We start from the raw sequence: 27,880 nt of genomic DNA, 5'->3' as shown, positions 1-27,880 counted from the left end.
ATCTGTAAATAGCTTTGGATAAGTGGCCATTTTTACTATATAAATCTTGCCGATTCATGAAGATGGGAGGTCTTTCCATCTTCTGAGATCTTCAGTTTCTTTCTTCAGAGATTTGAAGTTCTTGTCATACAGATCTTTCACTTGCTTGCTTAAAATCACACCAAGATATTTTATATTATTTGGGACTATCATGAAGGGTAACATTTCCTTAATTTCTTTCTCAGCCTATTTATTATTGGAGTAGAGGAAGGCTCCTGATTTGTTTGAGTTAATTTTATACCCAGTCATTTTGATGAAGTTATTTATCAGGCTTAGTAGTTCTCTGGTGGATCTTTTGTGGTCACTGAAGTATAATATCATATCATCTCATACAGTGATATTTTGATTTCTTCCATTCTAATTTGTATCCCTTTGACCTCCTTTCATTGTCCGATTGCTCTGGCTAGGACTTCAAGTATTGTATTGAAAAGTAGGGAGAGAGTGGGCAGCCTTGTCTAGTCCTTGACTTTAGTTGGATTGCTTCAAGTTTCTCTCCATTTAGTTTAATATTAGCTACTGTTGTACATTTGTTGTATATTGCTTTATGTTTAGATATGGGCCTTGAATTACTGATCTTTCCAAATCCTTTATCATGACAGGGTGCTGAATCTTGTCAAATGGTTTCTCAGCATATAATAAAACAAGAATGTGTTTTTTCTTTGAGTTTGTTCATATGGTATATTACATTTATGGATTTCTGTATATAGAACCATCCCTGTATCCCTGGAATGAAGCCTACTTGGTCATGATGGATGATCATTTTAATGTGTTCTTGGATTCGGTTTGCAAGAATTTTATTGAGTATTTTTCCATCAATATTCTTAAGGGAAATTGGTCTGAAGTTCTATTTCTTTGTTGGCCTTTGTGTAGATTAGGTATAGCATATTTGTGGCTTCACAGAAGGAATTGTGTAGTTCTCTGTCTGTTTGTATTTTGTGGAATAATTTGGACAGTATTGGTCTGAGGTCTGTTATGAAGGTCTGTTAGAATTCTGCACTAAACATATCTGGTCCTAGGCTCTTTTTGGTTGGGAGACTTTTATTAATCTCTTTTATTTCTGTACGTGTTGTTATTATTATTGTCGTTATTGATGACAAGCCTTAGTCTGTGATGATCTGATAGGCTGCATGAGATTTTTTCTATCTTCCTGTATTTGTTGAAGACTGTTTTCTGACCTATTATATGGTCAATTTTGGAGAAGGTACCATGAGGTGGTGAGAAGAAGTTATATCCTTTCGCTTTAGCATGAAATGTTCTATAAGTATCTGTTAAATCCGTTTGGTTCATAACTTCTGTTAGTTTCTCTATGTCACTGTTAAATTTCTGTTTCCATACTGTCCATTGATACCAGTGGGGTGTTGAAAACTCCTACTATTATTGTATGAAGTGCAATTTGTGATTTGAGCATTAGTAAGGTTTCTTTAATGAATATAGGTGCCCTTGTATTTAAAGCACAGATATGTAGAATTGATAGTTCATCTTGGCAGATTTTTCCTTTGATGAATATGAAGTGTCATTCCTCATCTTTTTTCATAAGTTTTGCTTGAACACCAATTTTATTTGATATTAGAATGGCTACTCTAGCTTGTTTCTTCAGACCATTTGCTTTGAAAGTTGTTTTCCAGCCTTTTACTCTCAGGTAGTGTCTGTCTTTGTTCTGAGGCATGTTTTCTGTATACAGCAAAATGCTGGGTCCTCTTTCCCTATTCAGTCTTGTTAGTCTATGTCTTTTTATTTGGGAATTGTTGCTTCCTGTTATTTTTGTTGTTAGAGGTGAAATTCTATTTCTGTGTCTCTCTTCTTATGATTTTGTTGCAAAGGTATTAATTTCTTGCTTTTGCTAGTGTGTAGTTTCCCTCCTTGTGTTGGAGTTTTCCATCTATTGTCCTCTGTAGGGCTGGATTTGTAGAAAGATATTGTGTAAATTTGGTTTTGTCATGAAATATATTGTTTTCTCCATCAAAGGTAATTGAGAGTTTTGCTAGATATAGTAGCCTGGGCTGACATTTGTGTTCTCTTAAGGTCTGTATAGCACCTGCCCAAGAACTTCTGGCTTTTTATAGTCTCTGGTGGGATGTCTGGTGTAAATTGGATAGGTCTGGTTTTATATGTTATTTGGCCTTTTCCCCTTACTGCTTTTAAAATTCTTTCCTTGTTTTGTGCATTTGGTCCGTTGACTATTATTTTACAGGAGGAATTCTTTTATGGTCCAATCTATTGGAGTTCTGTATGCTTCTTGTATGTTTATGGGCATTTTTTTTAAGTTAGGGAAGTTTTCTTCTATAATTTTGTTGAAGATATTTACTGGCCCTTTAAGTTGGGCATCTTCACTTTCTTCTCTTCCTATTATCCTTAGGTTTGATTTTTCATTATGTCCTGGATTTCCTGAATGTTTTGGGCTAGGAGCTTTTTTGTTTTACATTATATTTGATGGTAGTTTTGTTGTTTTCTATGGTATTTCCAGCCCCTGAAATTGTCTCTTCTATCTCTAGTATTCTGCTAGTGATGCTATGGAACTAAGACTCCTGATCTCTTCCCTAGGTTTTGTATCTCCAAAGTTGTCTCTCTTTGTGCTTACTTTATTGTTTTTATTTCCATTTTTAAATCCTGTATGGTTTTGTTCAATTCCTCAACTTATTGTTTGTGTTTTCCTATAATTCTTTAAGGGATTTTTGTGTTTCCACTTTAAAGGTTCTACTTCTTTACTTGTGTTGTCCTGTATTTCTTTAAGGGAGTTATTTATGTCCTTCTTAAAATCTTCCTTCTTCAATGTAAAATGTGATTTTAAATCTACATCTTGCTTTTCTGATGTGGTTAAATATCCAGTATTTGCTTTGGAGGAAGAACTGGGCTCTGATGATGTCAAATAGACTTGGTTTCTGTTGCTTAGGTTCCTGGGCTTGCCTCTCACCATTAGGTTGTCTCTGGTATTAGCTTGTCTTGCTGTCTCTGACAGTGGTTTGACCCTCCTGAAGGCCTGTGTGTCAGCACCACTGTAGAATGTTTTTCTTTCAGCCAGATCTAAGAACAGAGAGCTCTACTTTCAAGTGTGTAGGTGCTCCTGGCAACTGTCTTTCAGCTCTAGGCCCAGGCAGAAATGTGAATTGTCCTGCACCTGACTTCTCCTATGTTCCTGTGCCCAGTGGGTACAGAGGGCACTAGAAGATTTCCTCTTGAGTCTGGAAATGTGGGCAGAGAGTCATCTTTCCTGATTTCTCAGGAGTGTCCGATCTTCTGAGCTTCCAGTTCTCTCCCCCATGGGAACTGGGTGCAGGGAACTATGTGACCTTTTTACTTCAGTTTCAGGTACCTGCCAGAACCAGTCAGTTCCTGCAGCTGACTGCTCCTATATTCCTGTATACAGAGGTACTTTGCAGTTTCCTCTTGGACCAGGGATGTGGGCAGAGGTGGACAGAAGTGGTTGTCTGTCCTTAGATCTCAGAATTATCCACACTTCTGAGTGTTCAGCTCTCTACCCAGGGGATTTGAGTGCAGGGAGCTGTGAGATTGGTTCAATTCAGATCTGGGCACCCTTTCTCATATTTTAGACTCACACAGCCCAGATCGTTCCTGAATTGACAATATTACTAAGGATATCATTGAGATTTTCATCACCCTGTCTCTATTGTTTATGTGCTATAATTACAAGAGTGCTTCATGTGCCTGATTTTATGAAGTGATGAGGAGAATTCAAGTTCTTGTTCATGGAACATATTCTTTCTACCAGCCGCCCCTGTCTCTCCAGCTCTCATTTTTCAGTGAACATAGTTCTCAACAATTAAGCAGACTGAATGGCCAGTGAGCTCCAGGGATCCCATTCTACCCCAAGGCTGAGATCAGAGAAGCGTGTCACTGAACCAAGCTTTTTAAATGTGTGCTGATTAAGGTTTCCATGCTTGTCCAGCAAGCTCTTTACCACTAATCAATCTGCCAACCTCCTTGGAAAATTATTATAAGTTACTTGCTTATTCTTTCTCTATTTTTATTACAAAAAATTATACTGTAAAATGTTATTACTTTTATAATATAAAAGAAATAAGACTGCTAAATTACAACTAGGAAGGAATTTATTATCTAGCATCTTAGCAGGGTGAAAGAGAGGTGAAGGGCTATGTGGACAGGATACAATTTTTCTTGTTTGAAATCCAGAATCCACAAAACACATTTTTTCTGAATTTAATAGCAATTATAATATTCTTAGATTGATTGTTCATAATGACAACTTATTTTCCTATTCAAGGATATATAATTATCCTTAAACAATTTTTAAAGGAAGAAAAACTCATCATTTTCTGTAATTACCTTAAAAGTAAAATTCTATAATTTATTTTTTACATAAACAGTTAGCAACAAAGTCCTCGAAGACTCCGGATTGTAAAAAGTAACTGGCTAGATGCAGGGAGGTTTTTACAATCTCTTGTGTTTTACAAAACCTTACCACTCAATATTATAAACACATTTATGTGTATTGTACTCACTGAACTTCAAGATGAACTTATGGAGCTCTTGGCCCTGTTGTACTGTCAAGGGTAATGAGTGCCATGGCTTGAGAGAACATCAGAGCTGTAGCTTGCCAGCTGTATCATCTTTGCAACTTTATCTCTCTAAGTCTTAAAATCATACACAAGATACATACTTCAGAAACACATAAAACATATTCTTTAGGAAGAAAAAAAAACCTTCAATGCTGGGAATGTAACTCAGTAGTGTTTGCTGTGCATCAATGAGGACTGGCTGAGCTCAGACTCCAGCATTCCTTAAAAACAACCAGAAGTACCTAAAATCCTGGAACTATAGAGACAAAGCCAGGAAGGTACTGGGGGCCCACTAACTAGCACCTCTAGATGAAAAGATAAGGTCCAGATTATATTAGAGACCTATTCTCAAAAAATGAGTTCTTTATATAGCTGGAGAGAAGGCCTTGTGGATAACAGTAAGGAGTACTCTTTCTATTCCCTGAACTTACATGGGTGGTTCTCTGCAGAGTATAACTCCTGATTCTGGACACTCAATGCCTTCTGGACTCTACAGGAACTTGCAGTCACATGTGCATATAATTAAAACCAAAAATAAAACAAACATTAAATAAAATTGTCAGAAACTGAGAAATACATCTGATTTCCTCCTCAATATATATGCACACTCTTTTGGCCTTACACACACACACACACACACACACACACACACACACACACATGCGCGCGCACGCGCACACACACACTGAAGTATGAGTAAAATGGTGAAAGAGGCCAGACATAATGGGTGAGAAGATATGGGGGAAGGCAGTTTTGAACATATTATATTGTATATATGTATATGTATATATACATATATGTGTGTGTATAAAATCATCAGAGAATGAATAAACAAAGAAAGAAATTGATAATCTAATAATTAATCATGCTAACACAAGTCACTTTATAAACAATGCAATATATGCCAATTTACCAGACTTAATGTTTGTTTTAAGTCAGTATGAACTAGATTGCCAATTGTTACCGGGCTAACCAGAAGGGTCTGGAGAACATGCAGTGATGCACTATTGGATATTCCTAAACTTTCACCCAAATGGTGTTTTATTCTGGTGACTGGTTTTCCTGCCCAATGTATGCCAGTGTGAGCCCAGTTTCCTACATTGTCTTGTTTCCATCAGCTTACACTGGGGTTGTGGAAATGGTCCATCTGTGAAGCTATGCATAGTGGATCCCTGCTCTTTTCTGATTACTGTCACTGCCACAGCGATGTACCATGAAATAACACATAGCAACCATCAGTGCTTGGAAAGGGAATGCAAGGTGAATATATACATAGGGAGAGTGTATAGTCCAAAAAGAAAAGGAGGGCCCAGATACACAAAGAGATCAGTATGCTGATACTGAATGAATCACTTGGGAAGAGATGGACCTACTATCACAGGTTAGGGTAGGGGATGAAAGACAAAAAAACACAGGAGACTCAGTGATCAGATCTGGTGATAGATAGCAAGATTTCTGCTTTCCAGCATAGACGGGGAAACAAGGTACAAGAGATTATACCTAGAAATCTACACTTATTACAGGACTATAGATCCCACCTCCATGGGAAAATTCATTGTTTAACCTCTACATTTCCACAGCATGGAGAACATCACTCCATTACAGTGCCACTGCCCAACACTCTGCTAAACTTCTCCCATACCACACTGTTAACAGTGCAGATCTGATTTTGAGGACACCTGACTCCAAGCTTCTATGTCCCAGGACAAAGGATGGCATCAGGGACACATGGTTACAAGTAGGAGCAGTTTACTGAAAAAGGAGAAAGGACTACTGAGGATGAGAGTGGGTAAACATAAGGAGCATAGGGGAGAGCAACTAACTGTTCATCAGCTCTGAGCCAGGGGACATATGCCTCTTTATAGGGTAACTATACATTACCTGCCTCTTGCTCATTTGTGTAACATGAGGTTTTCTTACACATATACTCTATCTATATGGTGACAAAAAAGGAATCCAGTCCTCCTCTGCCAACTGGCTCTGTTCATATATTAATATTGATGCTGCTGTTTCCAGTGTCTATTCTCTTACCACAATACTACATTGGAAATTTGGGCATTACATTACATCTGACATTGGTCAGGTCATGTACTGTGCTTAATATGAGAAAATAGAGATGAACAAGTATGATTTCTGTCTTTAGGAATCCATAGAAGAATACTAGAAGAAATTTGAGTTCTTAAATAGGTCAAACGTAGAAACCATAGGTGTTGCTTCTTGGCAGAATTATGTATAGTAATATATTTGTTTAAATACTAAAAGTTTAACACATACAAAATTTTGCTATTGCCCTTTACTTCCTATTTTCTTTCATGACCTTACATTGAAGTATTGTTGGCCACTAGAACCTTTGAAGACCTAATTTCTCTGTAAAGTTCTATGTTGTAGAACTTTTCTTTCTCCAGTAATTTCATGGCCTCCTCTCAATTATTATCATAGATGTGATGACCTACATTCAATTTCTTGAAGTTTCTGAATAGTCTAAAGGCCTTATTGAATAGATGAAATGTCAAATATATGCATGTAAGCCAAGGAAAAAGGTCTGTATGCTGACGAATCTGAGCTTTAGGTAAAGAAGAAACATCTGTAAATGTTCCCTTCTTGTTCTGCAGCTTGTTAGATGTGAATGGAGTCAGAATTCTGAACTTCACAAGAAATATTTATATTGACCATTTGATGATGCCTATAAAAGCTTGGCCTACAAAGTCACAATGAGAATTACAGAATTATAGGCACATACGTGTGAATCCACATTCAGTATCATGTCTGCTCATTATTTATGCAGAGGAGTTTTCCAGTGCAAAAGATTGTGAGTGACAGATGAAGACAGTATCAAGATTGGTGTGAATATGTTACGGGGGAGTTTGACATGCAGATGTTTTGATGACTTTTTCAAAGAGACTTCATTTGAGTGTTCAGCTGAATATGGAACATCTCTATTAACCTGCTTCCCAACCTCCATGGCTAAGGTAACACGCATTGAAGGGAGTGCAAAGAAAAAAAGAGCTGAAGAATTTATGAACTGGACTCAGAAGATTATATTTTCTTGAACAAATAAAACATGAAATACTACCATTCTTCATCTGGAAAAATTATACTAAGACTGAAGAAGTAAACAACTCATAAGTGTCAGGGAGTTTCTAAAACTTATAACATTCTTAAAGCCCTTCTCCAAGCTTATATAAGCAATAGTGGCTGCTGGGGAGAGATGATTTTCTGGTCTATCCAGATGCCTACAAGATGTGCATTGAGCTCCAGGCAAATAGCTTTGGTGATTTGTCACATATCCTAGAGTTTTGCTGATGCAAAGGTAAAATGGTTATAAGTTATCTTTGTTCCTGCAATTAATTCCTCAGTGTTGGTTCACAAGTCATCTCAATAAACTTATGGGTTTTTCAAACTGGGCTTTAGTATACCTGTTTTTGTACTGTTGTTAATACCCTACTGGGTAGAATAGGAAAATTCATACATGTATTGATCTATAGTAATGACTGGATCATAGTGATATGATTATTTGATGACTTTCTACAGTAACTGCCCCAACTTCAGGTGCTAGCTGCCTATTCACACTGAAATGGTTACTTCCCTCTAGAGCAGTGGTCTTCCACCTGTTGTGGTTTTTTACCACTTTGGGGATTGAATGACCCTTTCATGTTATGGCCTTCTATCAGGCATTCTAGATGATACATATATTATGATTCATAACAGCAATTAAATTATAATTATGAAGTAACAATAAAAGGAAATAATTTTATGGTTGTTGTCACCAGAACATGAGAATGCACATTAAAGGGTCACAATATTAGGAAGGTTAAGAACCACTGCTCATGTTTTCCATATTTTCCCTTGACCTGTAGAGGTTCGGTATCACTTACACTTGCTGACTCTCACAGCGATGAGATGTCCTTTAATGAGCACAGGCCCAACCTGGTATGATGATGCAAGCTTTTCTCCAACCAACACTAACATTTATCAACAGAAACATTTTGCCCATCTGAGAGAACTCAGTGAAATGCCCTAGACATTTGCAATATTAACTAAGTAGCACATGAATGCTCACAACCATTTCAAAGATGGAGAAGCAGAAACTCAGGAGAAGTTTTGAAGAAGGATTAAATGTAATAACTATATATTTAACCCTTTCCCTAGACACCAGAGTGATGCTTAACATTGCCAATATGAATTATAGAAGCAGATTTAAAATGGAAATAGTGATTCATAATTTTTACTTCTGTCATTATAAAGTGAAATACAACATACATTAGGTTTTTGTCATTGGACTTTGTTATGCCCCTATAATGATTGCCTTATTTGGAATTTAATTTGCAGACAGATTCCAGTTGTAGACATTAAAACCTTTACTGATTGCATAAATATCTTGCCAGATTCTATTTGAAACTATTAGAAAATGAAAGAAAATATATGCCATACCATAAGATGCATCTAGGCTAGGTATGAGCTCTTATTTTTCACAGTTGTTATTGTATTGTATGGTTTATAAATTCTCTCTCTCTCTCTCTCTCTCTCTCTCTCTCTCTCTCTCTCTCTCTCTGTGTGTGTGTATGTGTGTGTGTGTGTGTGTGTGTGTGTGTGTGTGTGTGTGTTTGCGGTACTTACAGGTATGCATGTACTTGTATGCAGGAGAACAGAAAACAACTTTCAGGATTCAGTTCATTCCTGGAAATCTTTTCTTTTATTCAGGCTTCTCTTTTAAATTTATTTTTAATTTTATTGTTTCTATTTCCAAGATGTAAACTACAACTAATCTAACTCATGAGCTCGCAATTAAATATTCTCCCTGTTTCCAACTTTTCTGTAGGCTTGCTGGTATTACAGACGTATGTCCCCACCTTTGGCTTTTACATGGATTCAAACTAAAATCATCTCGGTTACTTGCCAAACATCTTAACCCACTGAACTATCTCATTATTGCCATTATTACTGCTTATTATAAACACCAAAGTAACCAGCAACAAAATATAACTTTTATATTCTCTCACAATTTTCAATGGTTAAACAAGATGTTGTTTGTGTCGTAGATAAACAAACTATTTCTGGGTAATTGCTAAGATACTTTTGCTTTATTTAATGGGCTTGATAGATATGCATTATCTAGATTTTTCTTCCTTTGGAAAAAAAATGAGAAAATCAAGACACAGAAGACCGTGCACCTGTTCAAAGGTATACACAAGATAATGAGTTGTTTGACATTGAAGACAAGTTTTGCCTCATTAAATAATGGGGTTCTTCAATGATTTTGTGAATTTTAAAGATCTTTGTGCAGTTTGAAGAAAGCATATACTATAAAAGTCAAATAACGAAAAAAATAATGTAGATATTTGCTATTAAGTAAGTTCACATGGACTACTGAAATTTGGGAACATGAACAGTAAGGATCGGGTTGAGAAAGATGGAGGGAGAGCATGCCAGGAGAGACACCCAGAACTAGGAAACATATGGAGAGATATGTGGAAACTTAGTGCAGTTGGAACATCTTGGAATCTGTGAGGGAGATCCTAGTGAGGACTTCTAGTAATGACAGATACAGAGTCTGATGAGGCTATCTCTTGTAGCCAGGCAAGGTTCCCAATGGCAGGACTGGGCTGTATTTGTTTGAGCTGTTGTTCAAGAGGGTCCTGTGGAGATCTCAAAGCAACTAAGTTTGATGAGAGGACAGAGAGTTATTATTTTGGAACTCACAGTAGGGCCTCATTTGTGAGGAATATATTTGCAAAGCTCACTGAATATGTAAACTGGTGCCTATAGGAGGCCTTCACCCTTATATTCTAATCACTTTTATGTAGAAAGGTACTCTGAAGCATAAAAAACAAAAGCAAAAAATTATCAACACCAACCCAGTCACAAAACTTTTGACCTGTCCTGCTTGCAAGATATGCTGAGGCAATCATGGAGTAGAACTTGTGGGAGTAGCCAAACAATATCTGATTTAAATTGAGGTTCACTCCATGAATGGAAGTCTATGTTCTGCACTGCTTGGAGACCCATATACTAGGGACTATATAGCCCACAGACCTAGGGTAATGCCAACATGAATGAAATGATTCCTAATAATATTCTGCTATACTCATGGATTCATTTTCCTTAGTCATCATTGCAGAGGCTTCCTCTGGAAGTAGATGCAGATACCTTTATTCAGGCACAGTGCAGAAAGAATTTAAATAAATTGGAGGACCCATCAGGTCCTTCCTTTCAAGCTTGGGTAAATCCCATATAAGAGGGTGCAGAAAGATTGTGAAAGTCAGAGAAGATGGAGGATACCAGGATAAGGTGGTCCACTGAGTCAACCAAGTATAGCTAATATGAGCTGCAACAAAGTTTCTGTTGTCTGAACATATTCCTCTGTATATATGTTGTGGCAATGAGCTTAGTGGATTTGTGTAACCTGTAACAGTGGGAAGTATTGTGTGTTTGACTTATTTACCTGCTCTTGGAACTTTTCCCCTCCTGTTTGGTTGCTTCTTCCAGTCTTATTTTGAGGCTTTTGGCTTTGTCTTATTGTATATTGTTTTGTCATGTTTAGTTGTTGTTTCTTGGAAACCTACTCTTTTTCTGAATGGAGACAGAGGGGGAGTATATCCAGGGTAGAGAGGAGGTGAGGACTGGTGAGAAGAGTGGAGGGTGGGGAACCTATGGTCTGCTTTTATTGTATTTAAAAAGAATCTATTTTCTGTGTTTTTATATTGCTTATTTTATTTATTTACGTCTCAAATATTATTCCCCTTCCTGGTTTCCCCTACATAAACTACCCCCCCCCTTGCTTCTACAAGTATGCTTCTCCACCCACCCACCTACTCCTGCCTAACAGCAATAGGCTTGCAAGAATCTATTTTAAATATGTAAGAAAAGAGAAGAAAGAAAAGATGAGAAAAAGAGGAGAGGAGAGGAGAGGAGAGACGAGTAGAAAGGATGCCAAATCAAAGAGGAAAGTAGGTAAGATGGTCCAGCAAGGAAAATGCTTGCCATGCATGCCTAACAGTGAAGTTTAATTTCTGAACCTCACAGAAAAGTAAAAAAGACAGACTGAACAACACACACACACACACACACACACACACACACACACACAATTTCATAATTATAATATAGAGGCATAGGTTTCTTTTCTTTACAAGTTAATATGGACTTCCCTGACTCCTAGTCTTTCTGTATTTCTTCCTGTACACAAAATCCAATAAACTCCGCATGATCTGCTAGAAGATTTGGTTGTGGAAATATGGTCCTGTTCTAGTCATCCATATGTCAATCTTGACATTTTCTCTCAGTTCTATTCTACTGATGCTTGTTAGGTTACTACTAACTCTCTTTTCTTCTAGCTGATTTGCATGATCTCATTGCTCTCAGATAGTCTTTGTTTTTACATGTTTACATGTATTCTTTTTCTTTTTGCCTAGTTTTTGGATGTGCATGTGGTGTGTGTGTGTGTGTGTGTGTGTGTGTGTGTGTGTGTGTGTGTGTACGAGGGTGCTGAGTGTGCCTGGAATAGAATGGGGGACAAGAGACATGAAGAAGGATGCCAAGACAGGAGTCTGATCAAGGCAATAATTTTATTTTTCCCAAGGCTTAATTTATACAATAACAGGGGTAACAGAGGGAGAGGGAAGTTTGAAACATTTACTCAGGCCAAGGGCATAGTATTTGTGTGGTCAGCTGATGTCAACAGGATTATAGAAAGGTCACAGGTTTGTCATATCTATTAGTCAGCAGGATGTTGGTTTTTCAGAAAGGTTACAGGTCATCACATTGGGCTTCGTGATATCCGATATATTTCTCAGCAAGGTCATAGCTTTATCATATCATTATTCATCCTTACCACCAGATTTGTATTAGTCTTCTGCAGCTGGCTGGGGATTTTCTATGAACCCAGTCATACTCAACTCTAACCATAACATTAACATCAATAGTGGAGGGTTTCAAGGACATTGCTCCCAACATGTGTGTGTGTGTGTGTGTGTGTGTGTGTGCGCGCGCGCGCGCTGTGTGTTTTATTGTATTTTACAGAAGTGGAGGTAACCTATTTATGTGGAAATAAATGCAGATGAGGACCCAAAGTTGATGTTGAGCACTTTCCCTCATGTTCCCATCTTAATTATTGGGGCAGACTCTCTCACTTGAACCCAAATTTCACTGATAGCTTATCTAGTTTATCATCTCATTTCAGGGATTGTTCTTCCTACTTCCTATGTGCTAGGATTAGAAATGGGATTCTTTATCTGTGTGGTATTTATATGGGTGCCTGTGACCTGAAATAAAGTGCTTGTATCAGTATAACAAGTGTTTTATCCACAGAGAAATCTTTCCATCTCTATGGCTTGCTTCTATTAATCCCTTTCAGCATATGTATCTACATCTAATATGCGCAGCATGGATGGATAGTGACACCTTTGATAAACTTTCTGGTTCTAAACTCTATGCTGGAGAGCGTAGCCATGATTCTGCACCTGACAGAAGCAGATTAGCTCTTTGTGCTGGACAGATCAGAAGAGTGGTTCCCCATTCTTTCCAAAGTGAGATTCAATGTCAGAAGTATATCACACCAGGAGAAATATTTATGAAGGCCAAGGGTATTCCCAGTAGAGAGATTCCATGAAGAAAGAATACACAGGGTCAGATCTTGGAACTGTGAAGATTAGTTAGGTCTAACCTCATCTACAACTAACTGCAGTATTCTATGGCAGTGATGCAGGTCAGAAATACAGGATCTAAGACCTCATTGCAGAAACCCTGGGCATATATAAGAAAAAAAAATCTGTTGGCTCATTTTCAAAATAAAAATACTTTGAGTCACTTTAAGTCTAGATGCAGATGGACAGAAAACCATGAGAGCCCCTAAACTAGCAAACCCTACCTATATTCTATTAACTTGACAATGACATTGGCTATCCAAATTGGAAGCTTAAAATAGAAAGTTACTAACAGCCAAGGTTTTCTAGTAGTCTACACCCTGACAATCTATAAAACAACTACATTGTAAAACATCAAGATGAACAGTATTATTGTGAAAAAATGACCATAAATGAAAAGGGGAAAGAAGACCTAGATAATGTGTAAGATTGCTAATTCCTTAGCCAATAGAAAGAGAGGGGAGGAAGGAAGAAAGAGAAGGTCTTGTGTCCTGTTTCAAATAAGTACTCTCTGTTCTCAGTGTGCCTGTCATTTTGAGTTGACAATCAGTTTTGCAAAATAATAAGATAAATGGTTCTGCTTTCTCTACACTGGGTCCCCAGTGCTTTTATGAAGAGAGGGTCACCATTTCTCATAGAATGAACCAGCAGCTGATATGTTAAAGACATGATATGTTAAGAAATCCTCTAGGAGACTTTGATGTTTGTGGAATTCCGAGGACCATTTGAGTTCCTTTTCTCTTTTTCTGTTATGTGCACACTCTGGAGAGTTCATTACTATATCCACAATTCCAGTGACCTGAAAAACAGCTATTAGGTACATACTATAGTGAATAATGTTTTTTAGTATGTTATTATTGCAAACTCTATTCAATGTAATCTTTCGGCTTGGTTTCAGTAATGACACATTGGCAGATTTTTTTCCAGACAGTGGTGGATAGGCTAATCAACGTCCTGAGAATCCCACAGCAAGGGTGAGTAGTATATCTCCCCAGGCTGACCGTCCATGTGAAATCGAATCCTGCCTAGCCATCTTACTTCTCTGAACAGCTCCAGAATGGCAATGAGGCCTGAGTTCCTACTGGCTCCATAATTGGTGACCTAGCTGTCAAACTTACTTTCTAAAGAAGAGAGAGATTTTGTGGCAAATTCTGGCATGTTTGATGGGTTGTGGAAACTTGTCAACAAATCAGCTAAGAAACAGATTTTCTTTCTAAAACAGTCTAAACTTGAATTCCCAGGTGGGCTGAAGCACAAGACCTAGGAGGAATTTGTGTCTCAGAATCAGAAAACTGAACGTCAATGCTGACAGGAAAAACTACTCAACTACCCTGAGAAAATCAGTCCTACTTGAACTCTTTAGCTACTCAGAGTCAAAGAAATTTTCAATTCAAATACATTTTGAAGCTTTTCTCATGATACATTACATGAAAATAAATACATTCAGATCATGTTCTTGCACTGGAGACCCGAGGGGATTGGCTTGTAATCCATAAAACACAAAAGTTTCCACAATAACCTTGACTATTCACCAATCTCCCACCAGTCATGTGACTTTTCCAGACTTTGTCAGCAGCTCTGATTACGTCAAATGAGCCCTCAGTACAAAGGAAGTTTCCTAAGTAAACTGTCAAAGGTTAAGGATAGTTCTCTTACCGAAATTTCAGGAATTTCTTTGTTGAACAGGTAAAAGAAATGGTAAAAGTTCAAGACAACTTAAAAGGAAAAGTTAAAAGAAAGAAACGACAAAACTTTGGATTTCAATCTACATGTGCTTTGAGGCTCTAATTGCCAGATATTCATCTGTCTACCCATTCATACATTAACTTATCTATGTATCTTTCCTTTCGTCTTCCTTCTCTACCTACTTTGCTCCCTCTCCCCTTTGGTTTTCATCCCTTTCCTATTTCTTTCTTTCTTTTTTCTTTTCTTTTCATTTTGTTCCTTTTCAGAAACAAAGTCTCCAGTGGACCAGGTTGACCTCATACTTGCTGTGTAAAGAAGTTGTCCTTTGAACTTCTGATACTATTATTTCTAGCTCTTGAGTACAGGTATTCCAGATGTGTATCACCAAGCCTGGCTTAGAACATCTGGGGATTGAACACTGGGACTCACCTTGTTAGGAAGGACAAGATAGTTTCTTTTATGAGTGTTTTCTGCATGATTTTATTCATACATCTGGGAATACACTTAAACTTTATGGATAATTAGACTGTACACAAATTACAAAGATCATATCAAAATCATGTTAACTTCCATAACGTTAACTTCTTTATACCTGAATTCACATAAGTATTTTTCTCTCTCTTTCTCTTTCTCTTTCTCTCTCTCTCTCTCTCTCTCTCTCTCTCTCTCTCTCTCTCTCATGTGTGTGTGTGTATGTGTGTGTGTGTGTGTGTGTGTATGTGATATGTGATGTGTGTATGGTCATGACTGTGTATATAAGAATATTTGGATGGCAAGGGACAACCTGAAATGTTTTGCCAAAGCCATCTATCTACTCTACCAAATAGGCTGGCATGCCTTAGGTACCTTCTTGTCTCTGTCCCCCATACACTGTGTCATCACACCCAACTTATCTTAGTTCAGTTTTTCATCTAACATAGGTTCTAGATACACAACATGGTTCCTTGCTCTTGCATTGCAAGCCCATTATCAGTTAAACTATCTTCTCACTTCTATGTTGGAAATATTGTGAACTCATTTTGGTCTTTTATCTCTGATGTAATAAAACAAAGATGATAGGTCAAGCTATCTTGGGGATCATACAGAACATTGTGGATATCAATGAATCACCATGATTAAAAGGCATGTGATAATGAGCAGTGTTGATATGCTTCCTACAATTCCTTATTCCAAAGGGGTCTGGTGGGAGTAAAACAATAAGATATAAATAACTAGAAAAATAGATGGGATCTTGTTGACTTCAGATGAAAAGAACAATATGGCTAATCATGAAAGGTAGTCAGAACATTAGGCATGGATAAAGGTTGCATTAAGAGAGCAACATTTCAAAAGTATTTTTCATAAGTCACCAGAAGAAAAGGGATGTTTGTAGCCAAGGGTGACAGTAGGAAAGCATCCATTGTGAAACAGCATCATGTAGATTTTAGCTGTGTTTCTGGTTTACTCCATTCTCAGTGGTCTTCTCAGATTGAATATGCAGATGCTCCAGAAAGGGGCCTAACTTGACATTTAAACAGGAGTCTGAAGGTTGGAGCAGGAAACTGCTAGTTTTCCCTTTTGTGACAGTAGGTACGGCTATCTATAGAAGCATTTGCCATGGTCCTGAGGAGATGGTGGTCTCAGTACAGTCCTTCCTCCAAAAGTCTGGGGACATGAGTTCAACTCTCCTATTCCCACTTAAAACCCAAGTTCAGTGCTAGAGATAACTCAATGAATAAGAGAATTTGCTTCACAAGCAAAATGTTCTAAGTCTCCAGAAACTACATTAAAAAATAATAAGAGGGAGTGTAGTCATCTGCATGTCTGCTATTACAGTGCTGTGTAGGTGAGAGGTAGGAGGATCATGAAGGATTATTGGAATCTAGCCTATTGCCATGCTCAGAAAAAGACCTTTTCTCAGGAGAACAAGACAGTGATGGAACAAGATGCTTGATGTTTTTCTCTGTCTTCCATACTCATAAACGAACATGTACTCCCACACACGTCTACCACATAGATATACTATGTAATACTATAACACACACACACACACACACACACACACACACACACAAACACACAGAGCCACACAAATGAAAAGCTAGGCGAAACTCTGTAGCTCTTATTCTTATAGCTGTAGATGTGAAGGAAGAAATATCCAGTATCTGAGTACTTGTTGTCTAGGTACCGAGTGAATTCAGTGAATGTCAGATTCAGCAAGAGACCTATGTCAGTAAAGTGGGGCTAGAAAGATGACTCGGTAGTTGAGAGCACGGACTGCTCTTCCAGATATCCTGAGTTCAATTCCCAGCAACCACATGGTGGCCCACCACCATCTGTAAAAGGGATCCAATGCCCTCTTCTGGTGTGTCTGAAGATAGCTACAGTGTACTTATAATAAATAAATAAATAAATAAATAAATAAATAAATCTTTAAAAGAAAGAAATAAAATTAAAATGTCTAACTCTGGGCTCTACATGCATACCTACATATACTCATTAAACACACACACATAAATATATATGTATATATATGTATGTATATAACACACACACACACACACACACACACACACACACACACACAAAACCATTTCCATGATTTGATTTGGTTACATCCTTTTGTCTTCTCCATGACTCTTGCTGTTTGCTTGGTGGTATAGCCAGTGGGTGAATAAGTAAATCATCAAACTGACTACGTTCACAAGTACTAAAGGTAAAACAAGCTTTCAGTCAAGGTTCTGGCCTCTGTTTAGAAACCAGCTGAAGAGAACCTAGTCCAGCTATGAGGACAGATTCCACTTTAAATCCCATGGTTAGCATAAAGCAAGAAGAGCTTCAGAGCCATGCAAGTAGCCTATCCATGAGGCACTAATTCATCAGAACAGACTGGCTACCATAGATAATCCTCCCCTTCCTGTGTGTTTTACCTACATAGTCTTAATTCCTTCAGACTTCACAGTTACAGACAGTGTCTCTCTTTCTTTCTTTCTTTCTTTCTTTCTTTCTTTCTTTCTTTCTTTCTTTTTTAGATACATGTGTGTGTGTGTGTGTGTGTGTGAATGTATGTATGCTTGCGTATGTGTATATTTGTTAGTGTGTCTCTGTATATTTTGGTGCATGAAAAGGCACATGTGTGCACAGTGTATGTAGAGTATGTAGTGCATGAGGGTAGAGGATATATCCTTGGATATTGTTCCTCAAGTTCTATCTACCTTGGGATTTGGAATCAAAGTAATCTCACTAAATCAAAAGGATGGTGAGTAGATAGGCTTACTAGTAGTCACGAGGGGTCTTCTTGACTCTGCCTCCTCATCCATGGGATTACATGTATGGACAAACATGCTCATGGGGCCTGGGGATGAAACTCAGACTCTCTTGTTTCCAAGTTAATACTTACTGATTGTGCTTTTTCCCTAGTCATGGAGATTGCTTTGACAGCTTCCTGCAGCTTCTGACATTCTATATTTCTATAGGGCTAAGGTTGACAGCAGCAAAAGACAATGGGCTAACATGTATCCATAGTTGAGAAGCATTCAGATTCTCAATCAATTAGAAACATCATAAAGAGGTCAAGAGTTAAGACAAAAGTCCATAGCATTTCTGTGTACTATACTTCTGGTACCTGTAGATATGCACATTTATCTCCTCATTTATTTTAGTCATGTTTAGAGTTAAGCCCCTAATTTGGTCTAATATTAAGACAATTCTCATCACCTGAGTGAAGCAATCACAATGGTCTGGTAAGAATGTTCATCTCTGGCTACTAAGTGCCAGATTTACAAGGTGAAATCTAGAGCTCCAAGTCTGAGATCTGACATTGTCATTCTGTCCTCCCCAACTCCAAGACTAACTTGACTGTGCACAAGGCCTCCCATTATTCCCATGATAAGACCATACTGATATTAGCAACCCAAAGATGAAATTTAAAGCTTTGTGACTACTGCTTTTGTGACTAATGACTCTGGATGGTAAGAACAATAGCAAAGAAAGCAGCTGAAGCAGAGATGAAGATAAAGGATTTGTTTGGGGAAAGAGGACATGACTTTGGCTCAGAAGGTAATGAATTTTAGATGATAGCACTTGGCAGTAATTACCCAAATAGGAGTTGGGTCTTGTGTAGAAGGAAGAACCTGGGGTATAAAAAGAGGGTTATAACTCTTAATGAGTCTGGGTGGCCTGGCAGATCATTATGCATTATCAAAATTTATAATGCTTTTAAAATTAATTAGCTTCCCATACATAAAGAAATTCAAATAGAAGCCCCAGAGAAAATTTAATGTAGATTAAAGTCTTCAGATGGCTTGAAGAAAGGAAACAAAATACTTTAGGACTGGGAGTTTAAAAACCCAATCATATTTCTCTAAAGTACCAACAAGATGTGAACCTGAATAAAAAGGAAAAAAGAATGGGGGACATGTGACCTAAACATCTGAGGAACGGAGATTATTTGAGGGAAAATCACATGACACACACAACCTCAAGGAATTATAGGCTTAAAGCAAGCACAATTATTATTTTCATTTTTATAGAGAATTTAAGATTACCCAAGGTTAATGGAGGAGTTTTTCGTAAAGGCAGATTGCTATCCTTGATGTGTTAAGCCCAGTCGACGTGTTGCATTTGGCCATACATGACTTTAGAAAGCTTTTAGGGAGACTGTGAAGATTCCCCAATCTAGTTCAATTGGTAAAACTTTTGCTACACAAGTGTGTGGACCTGAATTCAATTCTAAAATATCCTTTAAAATGACAAGTATAGTGGTATATTCCTCTAATCCTAAAGCAGAGGAGACAGAGGCAGGGGCATTTCTGGGAATTCATGGACATACATCTTAGAATTTGCAGGTTGTGCCTAATTCCCCAACATTACTACGTGGGAGAGTGCATGTGTACCAGGGGACACCATTGGGAATTGGATCTCTCCTTCTGCTTTCTGGGTCCATGGGATCCATTCAACACTGGCTTTCAGGCTTAAATGGCAGGAGTTTTCATCAACTCCATCATCTTACTGGCCCTTCTTATAGATTCTAAAGATCCTAAAGATCACAGTTACTTGTAAAAAAAAAAGACAGTGCAAATTAAGAAAAAAAATGACTAAGAAACAATAATAGTTACATAAGAAATGGAATTTGGGACAATGGGTTTAACTCTAGAACTTTATCCCAAATATTAATAGTTAGGATTGGGGTTATGGTTAGGGTTACTCACTTGTTCTAGAGTAGATATTTTTATGTTGATTTCTTTGGAGATAGATGCTTTGGCCCATTCTGGTTTGGAATTGGCTATGTAGTTGAAGTTGGCTTGAACATGTGATGATTCTGCTGACACCTCCTGAGTAAATGCTAGGATTACGGGCAGGCACACTAAGTCAATTTTATGTGGTAGCTTCACTGAATCTTGGTTTTGTGGATGCTCAGTAGGCATTCTTCTAGCAGAGCTATACTCTATGCTCTAAGGACCAATTTAGAAACTGATGGAAAGCTGTTATTCTTATGCAAATTTAAGTATAAAGGTATGGTGAGTGATATAGGAGTGGAGATGTGTGTAGGAACTGTTGCTCCTGGCAACAATTCAACTTTGTCCCTGGAGCCCCTTAAATATAGATTTGAAAACAGTAAGACAGTAGTTTTGACTTTGGGAATGAAAAACTAACCTGGGTATCAGAAGATTGATTATGATCTTTTTCTTTCAAGGAAATGTTTTATGCCACATGATTGAATATAAGATATAAATGTAAGGCCACAAGGGAAGATGAGAGCAAACTTTGTTCAGACTGTACTAGTTTCAGCTGCTTATGGATTTATTATCACTATTCCTTAAAGGTTCAAGTATTTTGAGTGAACTTGCCCTTACCTGTGCAGAGCACTGGGGAAATCTAAGAACAAGTTTCTTGTCTGAATGAAGCTTATAAATTGATTAGAGATACAGATAAGTTTTAATGAAATTTGTCCATACAATATTAAACAGTCATTTCAAACAGATGGTAGATGATAAGGAATAGATGATAGATAACTAATTACATAAAATGTGATAAATTATAGAAAAATGGTTGACAGAAAGTTAGGCAGACAATGATATCTTTATCTGCTGCTATTTGCTCTTTTACTTAGAAACAATCACCTCTGTTAGCAACATTCTTTCGTAAGAACTTTAGCCTCAGTAAGGATTCTCCAGGCAATTTCTGCTAAATATTTTGTGTGCCCGGTCTGTTGATGTTTTGCTATGTATATATGTATTTATCTAACACAGTCTATCTGCCCATCTGGTATTTATTCCTTCACTTTAACCTGATGAATACTCAGTAAGTGTATTGTCTGGTTTTGTGTGTCAACTTGACAGAAGTTAGATTTATTCCAGAGAAAGGAAACGCCTCCATGATATTCAGCTTTAAGGCATTTTCTCAAATAGTGATCAAGGGTAGGAGAACCCACTGTGTGTGCTGGCATCCCCGCGCTGCTAGTCTTGGGTTCTACAAGAAAGCAAGCTGAACAAGCTGTGGGAAGCAAGGCAGTAAGTAACATCCCCCATGCCCTCTGCATCAGCTCCTGCTCACTGCTCTGCTTGAGTTCTGGTCCTGAATTCCTTTGGTGATGGAAAATAATGTGGAAGTAAAAGCTGAGTAAACCCTTCCTTCCCCAACTTGCTTTGTGTTCATGATGTTTTGTGCAGGAACAGAAACCCTCACTACGACAAGTGGGAAAGGCTCATGGCTAACACAATAAGCTTACTCATTCTAATCAAAAATTTTGGTGATAGTAGCTCATTCTCTGAACAGGACAGAAAAACTTGTAAGGAATCATGAATGAACATAAACTTCTCAACTTCTTGTATTTACCTCCCTTAGGTGGGATTACAGGCATGAGCCTTCATGCTAGGTTGAGGGTGCTGTGCTGGGAATCAAACTCATATCTGTGCCAGCAGTCTACCAACTTAGGTATATCCTAAATTTATATCAATATACAGTGCCAGAAATTGAGATTTATGGGAAACAAAAGTAATTTCCTTAAGATACTGGAATGACTTTATTATAAATATTAAAATAGTGAATATTATTAATTTTATAATAATCTGATGGGCTAAGCTGATACAATGAGACTGGCCCAAAAATGTGTATACCCTTTAAAAATTAAATAGTTTGAAAAACAGGCACTTAGTAATGAATGTGCATTGTTTCTTTGTCTTTATCTTACCTGCATGTGCATGGAAATGGAGAGGAAGAAAGGTATCAACTTAGCATCAACAATTATAGGTATGGGTATGATTTGTGACACAATATAGTAAACTAAGTCATACCAAGGAATCATACATTAATAGCATGTATAAGGAGTAGGGCCAGTGGTTTTATGGAGAATTTGGAGAGTACACCTTTCAGAATGATACACGTCAACTGAGAATCACATCAACATACAATGAAAATAGATGTTATTTGTCCAGTGACTTACATAGTGGTCTATTGAGCCACAGTACAGGAAAAAAATCAAAATAGAGTGAGGATGAGATAGGTGGAAATGGAAGGAAACAGGGGAGGGTGAATGAAGAGGGAAGGCAGGGGAAGAGGAGGGGCTAGGGAGTTATAGCAGCAATGTTTGCTAGGAATTTCAGTTGTGGAGTCTTAATTATGTTCCTGAATCAGGCAAGTTTTTCTGTCCTGTCCAGAGAATGAGCTACTATCACCAAACTTTTGGTTTGAATAAGTAAGTGTATTAAGTCTACAGCAGGAGAAATGAAAGAGTAAATAGCAAATGGACAGATACCCTGTAGTTAGACAAATACATATACACATAGCAAAATGTCACCAGATTGGGCACAAAAAATACTTATAGAAATTGACTGGGGAGTCCTTACTGAGGCTGAAGTTCTTAAGAAGGAGTGGAGCTAGCAGAGCTGACTATTTCTCAGCAAAACAACAAATAACAACAAATGAAGATAACATCATGTGTCTATCTTTCTGTCATCCCTCCCAAACAATTGTCTTTTTTACTTAGAAATCAGCTGGTTACAGGGATGGAGAGATAGTGCAGTGGTAAAGTGCACTAGTGGTTTCCCCAGAGGACAAGAGCTTAATTTTCAGTACCCACACTGTTCACTGTTGCTCATAAGTTATCCAATGCCCTGCTCTGGCTCCCTTGGGTGTGGCATTTACATGGTGTATACATACAAAGAGATAGAACATCTATACACATAGAATTAAAATTAAAAATGAAATGTAAATAAGCAAAGTCAACTGATTACAGACCAAACCTAAAAACATCTCAGTGACAATTTGATAAGCATATGGTAGTGTACCTTAGAACTACAACTCTGTCAAATTGAGCCTTCCAGCTAGCCATCAGATGTCCAAAGACTCTGGTGAGTACCTATGCAAAGATAGGTAGACAGAAACAGTAACTAAAGGAAGATTTTAGAAAAAGCATTGTGTAGAATAGAGAACATTAAAAGTGGAGGGAGATACTAAATAGGGTCAAAAGGTCTTTGGTTAGGTTTGTTGATGACATAAAGGGCAGGGTTTTTGTTAATGGCAATAGTGCAAGGGTAAAATTAGATTGTAGAATGCTGTGCCATTATGGGTGTCAACTAATTATGGTCACTAATTATGGGTGTCAACTTAACATGGATAAGAGGAGAGGCCTGCATGAATTCTGCCTATGAGCATGTTCATGTGGCATTTTTATGAAAGTGGTATCCTCCCACTATGGACAATGCTGTCTTTGGGCAGTTGGATCTGGGCTATCTAAGAAAGACAGGTAAATATTAGGCATGGAGTAAATCAGAAAGAGTAATTCCTCCAAAGATTCTGCTTCAGTCTCTGCTTCCATGTTCCTACCTTGAACTACTACTTTGGCTAGCCTCAAAGATAAAAACCTTCAAACGGAATAAACTTTTACTTCCTTAAGTTGATTTGGTCAAGGTTTCAGCATATCAACAGAGGGGCAAACTAAAACAGACTGGAGCCAGAATCCATGGTGATTTCTTGGGTTTTTATTTAGGGACATGTATGTATAGGATCATGGGAAGCAAATGCCAGCTACAGATAAAAAATTCAGAAACTCATTCTGTCTTGGATAGTTCCCAAGATGCTAATACCCATTGCTGGCCAATCTTTCTGAAGGAATTCCATCCCCTTATATAACTCAGGAAATATAGGAGTGTCTGCAATAAAGCAGGCCGGCTTGGGTTGCCTCCATGTCAGAAATATCTTGGACTGAAACAGAGCTGCTCTTCAGCAAATCTGTGGGTATATTTCTACTTAAAAATATGCATTTTTCTAAGAAGAAGATGGCATAGATTATGAAATTTTTTCTTCACTGGATAAAGCTAAACTGCTACTCAATGATCCCTTTTAATCTAATGATACCTTACAGGCTCAGGAGATAGCTCTGAGGGTAAAGTATTTGCTTGAAAACACAAGGTCATTAATTTGCTCCCCAGATCATCTGTGAGATGGCTAGGGGTGATGGTAAGTACATATTAGCAGAACACTGTGTAGGGAGAGATAAGCAGATCCCTGGGTTCGCTGGTCAGAAAACTGGCACATTTTTCAAGCCACAGGCCAGCAATAGGCCTTGTCTCACAAAAGCAAGATGGCCAGTACCTATGGAGGAATAGGTAAAGTTGACCTGTGGCCTCTACACACATGCCTATATATGTACTGCCAATTCTTCAAAGATATGTGTACCAAGATACACTAACACATTTACACATAAAATAACAGCTATCATATAACTGACACTATGATCCTTTGGGCCTGGCATACAGGATAAGTGAACAAAAAATGCATAAAAAATAATGAGAAATATCACTCTGTGGAAAAACTAAAGTATGGACACATTTGAAAGACTAATACAAATATCTGTACCAGGGCTAGCAAATGACTCTTTGGTGGGTAAATATGTTTGCTGCCAAGCTTTCTGACCTGAGCCCAATTCTCAGACCCCATATGATTGAATGAGAAAGCAGACTCCTCAAAAGTTGTTCTCCAATACAAATAGACACACACACTCACATGCACACACTATAATATAATTGAAATTATTAAACCCAAAGAGGTGGCTTTATAAGTAATATACATAAACTTTTTCAGTGATTTTTCCATCATGAATGTTTCTTAACAAGTCATTAAGCAAACAGGAATAAACAGGAATTACAGAAGCCTCCCAGAAGTGAAAAAATGGACCTCACTGAGGAGTGAAGTACCAGGGACATTAAAGACCTTAGACCTACTTGGACATGCTGTTGATGCTTCCCCCATAGATCATATTCTCTCTAAAGGACGTATTCATGATAGAGATAGTTCTCTATCCAGCAAATCCTCTCCCTTTAGACTTCATTTCTCTGCCAGAGTCACCTTAGCCAAGAGTTTATGAAAGGAGATATCAGCACTTCATAGTTTTGTGTTTTTGTGTCCAGAAATCTTAATTTAGTGCATATGAAATCAGAGAAGCAAAGGCATTCTTATGGAGTATTTCAAATGCTTCTGAGGTAAGTATTATTTTGCCCTGGTTTGATGAACAGTACTAGGCACATGTGAGGTTTTTCCATGACCCAACACCGAAAATCACTGAACTTCTGTGATAAATTTAATTACCAACATGAAAGCATGAAATCACCTGTGAGGGGTGCTTCGGTAAGTGATTCTCTAGATTAGGTTGGCTTGTGGATATGCCTAAGGGAGAATTTCCTTAAATAGTGTGAAGGCGTGCTCACTCTGTTGCCCCTGAGAATGGTATCCTGGATTGACAGATGTGATGAAACAAGTTGAGCACTAGCATGTGGCATATATTCATCATTCTCTACTCTTAAGTGCAGATGAATGGCTAGCCTCCTCAATTTTCTCCTACCTTGATTGCCTGGAAATGATGGATCATAACTGAGATTGGAAGATGAAATTATTAAAATCTTTCTCCCTTAAAAATGGCTTCCCAGGTATTTTATTTAGTAATTGGAAACAGATAAGATGACTGTTTTTAAACATTGTGTTGACTAAGTGAATTAACTCATTAGGCAACAAAGGGTATTTTTATAAAATCAACAAATGAATGTCACTGATTAGAAAAAGAAAATCTATTCATAATGACACACCTTTCATGGTGAGCTTTATTCCTGCAAGAGAGAATTAAAATACCAACTTCTATGAATGACTCCTTCTTTAAGAATAATAGTTCTTCACTTATGGGTTATGACCCTTTTGGGGTCCAAATGATCCTTTGACAGAGGTCACATATCAGATATCTGCATATCAGATATTTACATTATAATGCATAATATAGCAGAATTACAGTTATAAAATAGAAACAAAAACAATCGTATGGTTAGAGATCACCACAGCATGAGGGACAATATTAAAAGAATGCAGCGTTAGTAGGGTTGAGAACCACTGTTTTGGAAATAGCTTCAGTTCTACAGCCTCTTTTTGTTAAAGATCGATGTTTCCTTCAAATTCATTCTTAACAACTCTCAAATTAACACAAGGATACTATGACTGTAGAAGAAGAGAAATTCATGAATTACTCCTGGATGAAAAATATTTTTTTTCAAGAATGTGAAGAAGAGCATTCTCTTGTCCTGGTTCTTGAGTAGAGAAAGAATTTCACAATATCTCACAGGACTTCCAAGGAGAAGCTGAACATAGCTATTTCTGATTGCAAGTGGCAATAGTTATTCAAGCGCCAAAAGGCTTTCAGCTTTAAACTTTTTGTTGAAACTTTATTGCCTATTGTCTCATCCTTATCGAGTGCCCTATAGAGCATAAGAATGTTTTTACTTCTCTGCCGAGGCACACATTTTCATATATATATATGAAAATATATGAAGCTTGTGTGAATAGGTACATGTGAGTACTTACTATAGGAGCATCCATAGGCCTCCACTCTCATGCCAATCTTTCCATTTGGATTCCATTCCAGGGGCACAAAACGAACAAAGCGCGCTCTCATGGAGTGCAGCAGTCTGTGGTGAACCACACTGTCGGCATTCATATTTCCTACAAATGTCTGAAAAGAGAAGGAAATTCAGTGAGTTTTATAGTACCAAGCCATGTTGACAGAGTATGTATGGTTCTCCACTCAGGCTTTCATGAAATGTCAACAGTAACAACAAAATAAGACAAGATAAAATAAAACAGAAATCCCAGTTGCTCTGACATAATTCTAATGTGGTGACAGACCTGTTGTAGGCCGTCCAATTTTACTTAAGTACCATATCCAATTCTTGAGGATGTTTCTCTCCCCACCATAGTACCTAGTTAAACTTCATGAATAAAGATTCACAGTATGACATATGAAGTTCTAAAAGTTAATAATAGCATGAAGTTCTAGTTTCCCACATGTTTATAGTCACTGTGAACTACAAAATATCTGACAATCCCCTATTTGAAGGAAAGGTGCTTTACTGAAATAATTGTCAAGTTTATTTGAGGCTAGTTATAAGTGAAGCACATGACATCATCACCACCATTTTAAAAATTAAACATTAACAACAGACAACACACAAAACCTCCTGTGTGAAGGGAACACATAAGGAAATAAATCTTCAAATCATACAGTCATCCAATAGTTAGAAATTAGCCTAAAGTTCAGTTCTAAAATTTACTATGCTTGCTTTTTGTAGTTTCTACTTTCTATGCAATAATCAAGTATAGCTATACATGTAGTTCATTTTCTGTTCATTGTGATTGGTGTTTATTTTAAGCAAAATCTCACACGGTCTAAAGAGATGGTTCAGTGGTTAAGAGTCTTTATTGCCTTTCCCACTACCTGAGCCTAGTGTGGTCAGGGGTCTTGGAGGAGAAGATAAATCTACCTTGTTATTAAACCAGAATAATGTCTAACTACATTCCAAGTATTTACTGTATATGTACAGATAAGTCAAGTCCTCACCCCTCACCAAGGAAATGTTTTCTAGATACAGAGAAGATATCACAGAAACACAACTGATTGAAACATAGAGAACAAGTAACTGTAGAATGGACTGTCCAAACTGATACATACATCTACAACAG

At 37.6% G+C, this 27,880-nt stretch overlaps 1 protein-coding gene across 5 annotated transcripts in view; it reads right to left on the bottom strand.

The window, feature by feature from the left end:
- The window catches only part of Cntnap5a (contactin associated protein-like 5A), a 1,008,100-nt gene that overhangs the window by 563,374 nt on the left and 416,846 nt on the right, over positions 1-27,880 (bottom strand). For all 5 annotated transcript variants that reach the window (XR_005492234.2, XR_005492233.2, XM_039090650.2 and 2 more), the window contains exon 4: positions 26,726-26,873. Coding sequence is in view for 3 of the 5 variants with exons in the window: in XM_039090650.2 (XP_038946578.1) it covers positions 26,726-26,873 (148 nt within the window). In the remaining 2 variants the exon portion in view is untranslated. The remainder of the gene's footprint in view (positions 1-26,725; positions 26,874-27,880) is intronic.

Source organism: Rattus norvegicus, chromosome 13 (assembly GCF_036323735.1).
Source record: "Rattus norvegicus strain BN/NHsdMcwi chromosome 13, GRCr8, whole genome shotgun sequence".
Taxonomy (NCBI): Eukaryota; Metazoa; Chordata; class Mammalia; order Rodentia; family Muridae; genus Rattus; species Rattus norvegicus.
The sequence above is the reverse complement of the archived record's forward strand: the minus strand, read 5'-3'. Positions and strand labels throughout refer to the sequence as shown.